Source organism: Octopus sinensis, linkage group LG14, assembly GCF_006345805.1.
Source record: "Octopus sinensis linkage group LG14, ASM634580v1, whole genome shotgun sequence".
NCBI classification, from domain to species: Eukaryota; Metazoa; Mollusca; class Cephalopoda; order Octopoda; family Octopodidae; genus Octopus; species Octopus sinensis.
This window is the reverse complement of record NC_043010.1, coordinates 58638176-58650639: the sequence shown is the minus strand read 5'-3', so window position 1 is coordinate 58650639 and position 12464 is coordinate 58638176. Positions and strand designations below refer to the sequence as shown.

Below are 12464 nucleotides of genomic sequence, written 5' to 3'. Positions count from 1 at the left end.
ACATAAGAGGTGCAGCAATGTCATAGGAAGGCTAACTAGGAAGATGGTTTTTGTATGTGGCAGATGCTCAGGAGCATTAACCTCTGAAAATCTCCAGAAAACAACTTCCGTCACTTTCCAGGGGGAAAAACTAGAAGTGGTTGATAGCTTCCGTTATCTTGGTGACCAAGTCAGTAGTGGGGGTGGGTGTGCTGAAAGTGTAACGGCTAGAGTAAGAATAGCCTGGGCAAAGTTTAGGGAACTCTTACCTCTGTTGGTGACTAAAGGCCTCTCGCTCAGAGTAAAAGGCAGACTGTATGATGCATGTGTACGAACAGCCATGCTACATGGCAGTGAAACATGGGCCGTGACTGCTGAGGACATGCGTAAGCTCGCGAGAAATGAAGCTAGTATGCTCCGTTGGATGTGTAATGTCAGTGTTCATAGTCGACAGAGTGTAAGTACCTTGAGAGAAAAGTTGGACCTAAGAGGAATCAGATGTTGTGTGCAAGAGAGACGATTGCGCTGGTATGGTCATGTGGTGAGAATGGATGAAGATAGGTGTGTGAAAAAGTGCCACACCCTGGCAGTTGAGGGGACCTGTGGAAGAGGTAGACCCAGGAAAACCTGGGTCGAGGTGGTGAAGCACGACCTTTGAACTCTAGGTCTCACCAAGGAAATGACCAGAGACCGAGACCTATGGAAGTATGCTGTGCGTGAGAAGACCCGGCAAGACCAGTGAGAACAATCAAAATCAAATCATATATCAGAAAGCAGGGGTTAAGTGACCCATCTGTTCGTGTCCGCTGTCAGCCTCGTCTGGCACCCGTGCCGGTGATACGTAAAAGCACCATTCGCTCATGGCCGTTTGCCAGCTCTGCCTGGCCCCGTGTCGGTGGCACGTAAAAGCACCATCCGTTCGTGTTCGTTGCCAGCCTCGCCTGGCCCCGTGCCGGTGACACGTAAAAGCACCGTCCGTTCGTGGCCGTTGGCCAGCTCTGTCTGGCCCCGTGTCGGTGGCACGTAAAAGCACCATCCGTTCGTGGCCGTTGCCAGCATCGCCTGGCCCCGTGTCGGTGGCACGTAAAAGCACCATCCGTCCGTGTCCGTTGCCAGCCTCGGCTGGCCCCCGTGCCGGTGACACGTAAAAGCACCGTCCGCTCGTGGCCGTTTGCCAGCTTTGTCTGGCAACTGTGTTGGTAGCCTCGGCTGGCCCCCGTGCCGGTGACACGTAAAAGCACCGTCTGCTCGTGGCCGTTTGCCAGCTCTGTCTGGCAACCGTGTCGGTGGCACGTAAAAGCACCATCTGTTCGCGTCCGTTGCAGCCTCGGCTGGCCCCCGTGCCGGTGACACGTAAAAGCACCATCCGTTCGTGGCCATTTGCCAGCTCTGTCTGGCCCCGTGTCGGTGGCACGTAAAAGCACCATCTGTTCGCGTCCGTTGCCAGCCTCGGCTGGCCCCCGTGCCGGTGACACGTAAAAGCACCGTCCGCTCGTGGCCGTTTGCCAGCTCTGTCTGGCAACCGTGTCGGTGGCACGTAAAAGCACCATCCGTTCGCGTCCGTTGCCAGCCTCGCTGGCCCCCGTGCCGGTGACACGTAAAAGCACCGTCCGTTCGTGGCCGGTTGCCAGCTCTGTCTGGCCCCGTGTCGGTGGCACGTAAAAGCACCATCCGTTCGTGTCCGTTGCCAGCATCGCCTGGCCCCGTGCCGGTGACACGTAAAAGCACCATCCGTTCGTGGCCGTTCGCCAGCTCTGTCTGGCACCTGTGCTGGTGGCACGTAAAAAACACCCACTACACTCGTGGAGTGGTTGGCGTTAGGAAGGGCATCCAGCCGTAGAAACACTGCCAGATCTGACTGGGCCTGACGAAGCCTTCCAGCTTCACAGACCCCAGTTGACCCGTCCAACCCATGCTAGCATGGAAAACGGACGCTAAACGATGATGATGATGATGATGATGAAAAACAAACATTAATATACATGTTCTTTATATATATATATATATATTTCCTGCTCCTATGTTTCCAACGAAGAGCTCTGCTCGAAACGTTAAACCCTCCTTCTCTCCTTCTTTCCTCAGCGTCCAATAATACTATATTTCTTCCACGTCCTCGTGTTGTGGTTTTTTTTGTGCTTTCTTGCTTGGATTAACTTTATATATATATATATATATATATATAATATATATATATAATTATTTGCACTTTGAGTATATATCTAGTAATATGCTTTCACCATTTGGGCTCCCTGATGCCATCCATAGTTACAATGTAGTTGTCACTGGAAATCCGCAGAATTCATTCAATTGAAAACAAATGAAGGAATTCGAAAATGGATTTAACAAGAATCTTTATATACACATGCGTATGTATCATCATCATCGTTGTCATCATTTAATGTCCACTTTCCATGCTGGCATGGGTTGGATAGTTTGACTGAGATCTGGAGAGCCAGTGGCTGCACCATGCTCCAATCTGACCCGGCAAAGTTTCTACAGCTGGATGCCCTTCCTAACGCCAACCACTCTGAGAGTGTAATGGGTGCTTTTACATGCCACCGGCATGAGGGCCAGTCAGACCATTCTGGTGAAGAGATGGCTTCCTTCTTGCTGTAGCCAAGTTTGTGGAGATACTTGGCAGCTGTTCTCAGACTGACATCAACTTGTTGTGCTATGTCAGAGACCTTGCAATGAGGATTATCCTCTTAACGAAACAAAGAGTCCTGTGAGAGGGCTCTGATCGACCTGGGTGACACCTTCCCCTCTCTGGTGAATTGCACAATCACTCTATTAACCGTAGAAACCAGGATCCCAAGGTTTTCTGTGGTTTTATGCTAAGTCCATCTTCAGACTGGAAATTTGGACAGTGCCAAAGCTTCTTTTGCATGTGACATGATTAAGCACTCACATTTAGAACCTGAAGCATAAAAATGTCAATTAATATGAAATATAAACCTTTTCAAGTTAAACATAAAACAATGTTTTATGTGATGTCTATTTACTTCTGTCATGTGTGTGTATAAATATAAGAGTATGTAAGGCAGGAAACAGTGCCGAGGGTGGCCAACTCTACTGAAATATCTGAGAAATTGCAAAATCTATGATATCTATGAAGAAATAAAAATCTGAAATAGGAATGGTAACTCAGATCCACAGAAGTGGCCTGGGGGCCAGGGTTTTGCACTGAGGATCACTGGATCATGGGTTTGATTCCCAGTCCAAGCAGTGCATTGTGTTCTTGATCCAAACACTTCATTTCATGTTACCCCAGTCTACTCAGCTGTAAATGGGTCACCCCTGCTGTGGAATAGTCTTCTGATCAGTGGGGGGATGCTGGCCTGCTCACCTAACCAGCAGGGCGGCATCATTCAAAAGCTAAGACAATGCAAAGTGCATTGTGATCAGCAATGTGTAAGAACGTCTGGTAGTCAAACTGATCACATGATTATTATTATTTTCATCTGATATATTGAAGACCACCCTCACCTTAGGAATGTCGCGAAGATCTTGGTAGATCTTATGGACTAAAGCTAAAACAATGGTCCTCTCTCATTTGATGATGAAGACTCGGTTGTTTGATCTACTGGATTGCCTGTCCCTGAATTAACATATAATTGGCTGCGTATTCCACAGACTGATGTCCTCTTAACATAATTTTCAAGCAGAATCAGCGTACCACAGAGTGCAACAAAGCAAGCGGGATCCTCTACAGTTATCTTCAGTCCAGTCTCACTCTGAAGAGATGGTCTGACCCAAGAGAAAATGATATTTGTCCAAGATGCCACACACTTGGACTGAACCCAGTACATCTTGACTGTTTTGTAAACATCAAGCCATGCAACACCTTCTCCATGTCAAGCCATAGCAATTCACAAAATCTCAATGGATGTAACTTAGGTTTTGGAATGTCCCTATGGGGCTTCCATCGGTCAAGCTAGACCATGCACTTACACGTGTACATGCAAGCCTCGACAATATTTTGTGAGGAAGATGGTCAGTTGTCCAAACATGCAAGTCTCCCCACATACACCCTTATTCATCACCAATGTTTATACAAGGGAAAAGTTGATATAGGTTGGTATCAACACAAAGGGAGGGATCAAATATCACAAGGTATCAAGTCCCATCCTCTAACAGTTTCTCCAACTCATTCTCCAGTATTTAGTATATTTTTATTGGTCCTAAAAGGATGAACGGCAAAATTGACTTTGGTGGGATTTGAACTCAGAACATAAAGAGTTGAAACAAATACTACGAGACATGTTATCTAGTGCTCTAACATCTCTGCCAATTTGCCTAAGATATGTGTGTGTGCGTGCACACATAATATGCATACATACATACGTACGTACATACATACATACATACATACATACATACATACAGAAATTCATTCAGTCATATGTATATACATATATACATACAAAACCTATATAGCTATGCATATGTATGTATGTATATACATATATGTGTGCATACATGTGCATATATATATATATATATATATATATGTATGTGTATATATACCTACATGTGTATAAGTATGCATGTCTGTATGTATATACACATGTTGCCATCCCATGTAAAGTATGTTCATTATGAAACAATAATAGACTAATTATCTTAAATTAATTGATATTTATCCAAATGATAACATTTCAATATGAAATGAAATAAATATATTTTATCCTGCAGATAAATCAACAACAACAACGACACTAATTACAAGTTAATTAGTTGTGTTTAGAATACTAATATGGACAGCACTGGCAACAATACTCAATACACCACCACCGCCACAACTATCACATATACTGCAACCCACTGTCAATCACACTACCACTAATACTGTTACCAACATAATCAATATCACCACAATCACCATCGAAACCAGTGTTGCTGTCAGCCTCCTCCTCCTCCTCCTAATTCTCATCACCACCATCCCCACCACCACAACTACCACCGTCACCACCACCACCACCACCACCACATTCATCATATGAATTGCCAGCTCTGCTGTCATCATTTTCAACAAATGTATTTACACATTTTCAAAGATATCTGTATCGTAGGAGTGGCTGTGCAGTAAGAAACTTGCTTCCCAACCACATGGTTCCAGGTTCAGTCCCACTGCATGGCCCCTTGGGCAAGTGTCTTCTACTATAGCCTTGGGCTGACCAAAGCCTTGTGAGGGGATTTGGTTGAAAGAAACTGAAAGAAGCCCATTGTATATATATATATTTCTCTCTCTGTTTATTTTCTCTTATTCTTTTCTGTTGAAGGCCGTAGGCTCAAAACAAGACTTTCTCACTTCTTGAGCGTTAAACTAATACATCTGTTTGTTGTTCACACACCTGTCTTCATCTTCATTTTTTTTGTAAATTCTCACTATATCATCATCATCATTGTTTAACTTCCATTTCCTGTGCTAGCATGGGTTGGACGGTTCGACCGGGGTCTGGGAAGCCAGGAGGCTGCACCAGGCTCCAGTCTTATCTGGCAGTGTTTCTACAGCTGGATGCCCTTCCTAACGCCAACCATGTGTGTTTCTTTGTGTCTGCATTGCTCCCCACCACCATCACTTGACAACTGATGCTGGCGTGTTTACATGACCGTAACTTAGCAGTTTGGCAAAAGAGCCCAATAGAATAAGTACCAAGCTTACAAAGGATAAGTCCTTAGGTCAATGTTTTTGACTAAAAGGTGGTACTCCAGCATGGCCACAGTCAAATGACTGAAACAAGTAAAAGAGTATATGTATATCCTACTCCTCCTCTTCATCATCATCATCATCATCATCATCATGGTTTAACGTCCACTGTCCATGCTGGCATGGGTCGGATGGATTGACAGCAAGTGTCAAGTGAGAGGACTCTGCCAAGCTCTACTGTCCGTTGTGGTGTGGTTTCTACAGTTGGATGATGTTCCAAATGCTGACCACCCCAGCAGAGTGTTCTGGGTGCTTTGTAAGGGGAGTAGTGCTGAGGAGCATTAAAGAGGAAATATGGCTATTTCTGGAGGTGAGAGAGTGAGAAGAAAGGGAGAGAGAGGGGGGAGAGATGTGATGCAGAGGGGGTGGGAGTGAGTTACCAAGAATTGGAGGGGTGGGTGGTTCAGGAGTATATGTTGTAGGGATGAGATTCAATGGGGTCATTTTGTCTGCAGGTAGGTTTGTGAGGGTGTGATGGGTAAGTGGGAGATAAAGGGGTGGGGGAAACATGATCATAGACTGGGGGTGCTGGGAAAATGGGTTGTGGGGGAGGTTTGTCTGGGAACAAACTGTGTATAAGAGAAGGATAAGGGTGGACATAAAGTATCTGCCATTATGGCTTTCATTCTACTTTGTTGAATAATTCTTTCTCAAACAAAGCAAATTGCCAAAATGTCTTCTCTGTGACGCACAACAACTGAAGATCATTTTTTCACCACTTCATCTCATGTCTTCCTGGGTCCTCAGCTTCCACAGGTTCCCTCCACAATTAGAACTCAGCACTCCTTTATGCAGCTGTCCTCATCCAAACACATCCCATGACCAAACCATCACAGGTTTCTCTCTTGTACACTACATCTGATGCCACTTATATCAAATCATTTCCTCTTAAATCCTTAAACCCTAACCCTAACCCATCCGGTGGAGCATCCTGGCTTCATTCTTTCGAGCCTTTGCATGTCCTCTGTAGACACAACCCATGTTTCACTGCCACATAGCACAGCTGTCTGCACACAACCACCATACAGTCTGTATTCCATGATGAGCAAGAAACTCTTTGCCATCAACAAAAGTAATAACTCTCTGAACTTTTACCAAAAACTTTTTATTCCAGCAACAACACTTTCAGAGTAACCTCTTCCACTGCTAATTGGATCACCTGGCTAATGGAGACTCTCTATTACCAATAAAGACACCCCTTGGACATTTGAAGAAGCTTATTTACTGTACATTCTTAGAGTTCATTGTTATTGCACATCTCCCGCTACACAGAAGCAATACTTTCTCTCTTAACTTAACTGTGAACCCACTGCACCCCTTATGTGCCCTTAGCTTGCCACTGCATACACCTAATGGAATTTCTACCAACACCTTTTCTATATATCAAGCAGGGCCATCACCCTGAAGGGATTTGTGATTTCTTCGCTGTACAAACACACACACACACACGTATATATAATATGTGTGTGTGTCAGTGTGTGTGTGTGTATTCTTTGTGATTTCATGTTATTCTCTTTCTTTAATTAACTGTGTTAATATACCCCCCCCACACACACACACACCACCACCACCACCTCCATGATGACTAGTGATAATTTCTATTTCTACATGAATTAACAGCTCTAAGAATGCAACACACGATTCATAGAGATCTGTCCATGAAATCTTTCCATGGTTTCCAGCTATAGAACGGATCCCAACCAGCCGCCATGCTTGATTGCTAAATCCACAAGTTTTTTTTTTATTCTCTCTCTCTCTCTGTTTTTTTTATTCTCTCTTATTCCTTTCTGTTGAAGAGCAGAGGCTGGAAGCATAAAAGACTTTCTCACTTTCCTGAGCATCAAACTAATACACCTGCTTGTTATTTACACACCTGTCTTCATCTTTTGTTTTTCAATAAATTTCAACTATATATATGTGTGTGCATGTGCATGTGTGTATATATATATGCATGTATATATGTATATACACATATATATATGCATGTATATATGTGTATATATATATATATATATATATATATATATATATATATATATATACATGTATATATATATAGGTATATATATATATATACAGGGTGGGGATGATATTTGAGGACACATGCATTTTTAGTCGTTACTCTATTTGACTAAATTTTATTGAGCTTCTATTTCAGAAAATAACAATGACAGGCCTCATGCTTACTAATGGAAAGAAAAGGCATGCTGTGATTGTGGCTTTCAAAGCTAAGCAGGGTGATTTAGAAATTTCTCGTTTTCTGAAGGTTGCAAGATCTTTTGTCACAAGATTCAGTTACAGAAAAAAGTTGGAAGTGTATTACCTGTATCAAAATTTAAAAATCACTCCAAACAATCTGATTCTATCAGGACACCTGAATTTATTCAGGATGTTAAGCAAAATATTGAAGACAATTCAGGAAAATCAATGAAGTCAATTGCAAAAAAATTTCATGTGTCAGGCAAAACATTCAGAAATGTTGTGCGTGAAGACATCAGATACAATATCTTATGTGATGAGAAGAGGTCAATTCATGTCAGAAAAAAAAGAAAAGAAAACCGTTTAATCAGATCCAAGAGACTTTTGAACAAACTTTAAAAAACCATCAGAAGATGGTGTGGTTTGGTTTTTCTCGGATGAGAAAATCTTTGACCAACACCAGAAAACTAACAGAAGAAATGACAGATGGCTATGTGCAGACCCTTCTGAGGTTCCAAGAGTAAAGCAAACAAAATTTCCTGGAAGTGTTGTGGTTTTGCGTGTTGTTAGCAATGAAGGACATGTGATGCCTCCTCACTTTTTTCCACAAGGCCTTATACTGCTGCGTATATTGAGCTTCTGGATAAAGTTGTTGAGCCTTGGATCAACAGTGTATGCAACGGAAGGACTGCACCATCACACAAGGCTCAAATGGCATAAGAATGGATGGCTGACAATTTGCATGATCACATCACCCCCAACATTCGGCCCCCTAATTCTCCAGATCTCAATCCACTGGACAACTATGTATGAAGCATCATTGACAAAAATGTCAATGAACACTCCCATAACACCAAAGATTTTTGAAAATCCCCATAGTTTGAGTCAGTTCCGATATGATCAAGGACCATCTAAGCCGAGCTTGTAAATGATTTCGACCCCTGCGTGGAGGCAGTTATTGATGCTTAGGGTGGTTTTAATGAAAGAAATTATTAAAACTGATTATTTGGCTTTATGTTATTTTTATTAAAAAATAGTTTTTCTATTCTGTTGTTATATAAACATTCTTTTAAAACCATAAATCTGTCCTCAGACACCATCCACACCCTGTATATTATCCGAAATGTACAGGATTAAATATCCATCACGGCTGGTCTTACCAATTGGTTTCACACAAAGAATACAATGGTGTGTTAGGTAACAATCCGATTATATAACCTAACAGTCATCAGAGTTAGCTGATATGGAAGGGAATATGACAACTGCTCTCTATTGTCAGTGGGGAATTAACATATCCAGTTTGCGGTTGCTATGAAAAAGGTGCTGAAACGAAAAAGGGCAGGGGCTTAGGGTAGGAGTTATATTCCTTGGGTGGATTCACTATAAAGCCAGTTAGAGTTATCTTGAAGTGTTTGTGGGAAATGTGTGTTAAGCGTGGTGCTCCTGTGGAGATGGAGTATGTGATATGTGTAGTGGTATCATATGTATAATTTTATGCAGGGGTGTAGGTATATAGATTTGTGTTTGTTAGTCTGTTTTCTTTCTGCATTTGTTAAGGTTGTGGGGGTTTATGTTAGTGTGTGGGGTCTATATATGTGTGGGGATACAATGCGTGTGAAGGAGCATATGTTGGGTGGGGAGACAGTTTATTTGGTGGCTGTCCACCTTGGGGTATGGGTGTGTGTTGGTGTATGCTCTGGTCAAACTCTTCACTTGGCTTAAGGGTAATGGTGGAAGGCTGAGGTTTGGAACTTGTGGTTTTAGTCATAGTGGGGTACACAGGTATGATAGGATGTACTTCCGTTCATGTGGGCAAAGATTAAACACTTCACTCCTGCTACTCAGGTAAATACCTGGACATCGGGTACCTTTTAAAATCGCCCTCTTCTCAGCCAGGCACAACCTACACTTCCTGCTGCTACTGAAGTACGGTCTACATTTCTCTAGAATCTTCCACATTACTTTGTACTTTGTCGCACTTTCTTTTGGAGACCAACACGCTTGGCCAAGGTTGTGGCGTTGAGCCTCTCCAGGATGTTAAAAGAGGATGGTTGTTAAAGTAGGTTCTGAAAGGGCCTTCTGTTGCCCCCACATACTTCCGCATGCTTGGTTGCCCATTGGGTCCTATGGCTTTTACCTCATCTTCATATACAACTGTCTCTGCGTTACAGTGGCTGTTCAACGGACATGTTGCATTACCCCCTGCATGAGCATCCTGCCTCTGCTACTAAAATCTTCTTACACTAGGTGTATGTATGTGTATATGTATATATATATATATATATATATATATATATATACCAGTACATTATGCTTATTTATGAATATATCTATAAAATATCTTATATGATTCCCTCTTCTCTTCCACAGTTACCAACAAGATTCACGAAACGATGAAGCAGTTAATTATACAATGGAGGAAAATAGTGCCGCACGGAGCATGCATGAAGGCCTCTACATCACATCACAGCTCATACCACTAAGACAACAACAGACACAACGGATTCTAAACGTTTCTCCTTTCTCCCATTGACTCTTCCAATATATGTTGTTATTATTTGGAACATTTGTTAGTTTACATGTTATTGCTCGTGACCCTTCACCTCTGACCTTGCCCCACTCCTTGGGACTGACCCATAACCTATGACCTATCACCCTTGACCTGTTACTTGTGATGCGTAAATTATGGCCTCTAATACTAAAATAGCAACATATATATTCAAAACAAACCTAACCAATTCTCCTGTGTATGTGTATGCATACACACACACACACATATATACGTATGCATTTATATATTTATGTATATATATATATACATATATATATACATATATACATGCATTTATATATATATATGTATGTATGCATGTATATATATATATATACATATATATATGTATGTATACATACATACATAAATACCTACATATATATGTGTGCGTGTTTGTGTGTGTGTCTGCGCGTGTGTGTGTGTGTAGCCATATGTACGTGAACATTATAATTGTTATCTCATTTAAAGTTATATTATTAACAAAAAACAACACCAAGTTACACCCAGATACGACCACCCACCCATAACCACCACCGCTACCATCACAACAACAACAACAACAACAGTAACAATGGAAATAAACCTTTTTATAATATTTCTGTGTTTTTATCAGTTTCTATTGAGAACAACCTTTTGAAGGTGTATTTGGGTGGGTTTGCGTTGGGGGTATGGGTTGCTACTTTGGGGTACATGCTGGTGTTGAGCAGGGTGGGGCACAGGTGTTTGGAAGGTGTGTGAATGGGAGGGTGAATGTGTAATGTGTCTCAGTGTACCTATGACAATCATTGAATGTTGTGTCAATAAAAGTGCAAGAAAGATGTCGATCATTCTGTTGTCAGCAGGTTAATGTTATCCTAGGGTTAATATCACGTGAGTCCTGTTGGTGATCACGTGACATTGTTGAACCAACAGAAAGCGCTTCTACATTGTTTTAACCGCTAGAAATAGCAGCCAGATATCTTGCCTATCACACCCTAATGTCTTTAGAAAATTGGATAATAATGTTCTAAAAACAATAACTGAAATACAGATGTGATGGGTATGGATGGAGTGGGCATGTTCATTTCAACCTCGCTTAGGGTTAAACACTAAACCATGTAGCTTAGTGATGTTTTGTGGCTGTCATGTGACCCATTGGTGTGGTATTACTGTGACAATGCAAATTACATTATAAACACGTGACTCACTTTCTGACCACGTGATCCACGACTATATTCTAACCCACGTGACTTGCTACGTTGCTGAGAGAAGTCGCTCAACCTGCTGGAAATAGAAGCCAAATTTCCTTGTAATAATACACAATCGTCTGAGAAAACAGGCACATTGAATACTGTAGTCCTAGATACACTATTCCTGGAACACATTATGGTGATCATAGTTGACACGGTTTAGTCCACGGATTATCTCAAGGCAGGTCGACCTGGGGCTAAAAAACATCTCTTAAGTTGAGGTTTCAACAATGTCAAAATAGGCAATACTAAGTTACCTCCCTTTAACTTGTTTCGTCTCTGAACGTTTCCAGAGAATATCGTCGCCGTCGCAGTGACTGACAGAGGAAAAGAAGCAGCCGTGAAATCGCCCCTCATTTCATAACTGGTACTAACTTGGATCTCTTCTTTTTAAACCCATCCTCATATCGTAGGATATGAAAGAAGAATCAAAAATATGAAACTAAATAGAATAAACGTTATCCTTTATATTTTCTCTTTCAGGACTTGTTTCACTCGTTGAACTGTGGCCATGCTGGAGTACCGTCTTTGAAGGGTTTAGTCGTCAAACAAATTTACTTGAGTATTTATTCTATAGGACTGTTTTGCTGAACCGCTAAGTTATGTGAACGTAAACAAACCAATACTGGTTCTCAAACGAAACGAACACAAACGCATGCGCACGGTGCTTGCACACAGTTTTTGTCTACGAAATTTATTCAGCTTAAAGCTTTAGTTGAAGACACCCCAGGTGCCGTACATTGAGACTGAACCTGAAATCACTTGGCTGCAAAGGAAGCTTCTTAACGGCTCA

The 12464-nt window shown here is 42.0% G+C and overlaps 1 protein-coding gene across 2 annotated transcripts in view; it reads left to right on the top strand.

Annotated features, from left to right (window-relative positions):
- Positions 1-10702, top strand: part of LOC115218780 (protocadherin beta-7-like) — an 85438-nt gene extending 74736 nt beyond the window's left edge. For both annotated transcript variants that reach the window (XM_029788708.2, XM_029788707.2), the window contains one exon: positions 10259-10702. In XM_029788708.2, the coding sequence (XP_029644568.1) occupies positions 10259-10285 (27 nt within the window). In that variant the 3' untranslated portion in view covers positions 10286-10702. The remainder of the gene's footprint in view (positions 1-10258) is intronic.
- The last annotated feature ends 1762 nt before the right edge of the window (positions 10703-12464 follow it).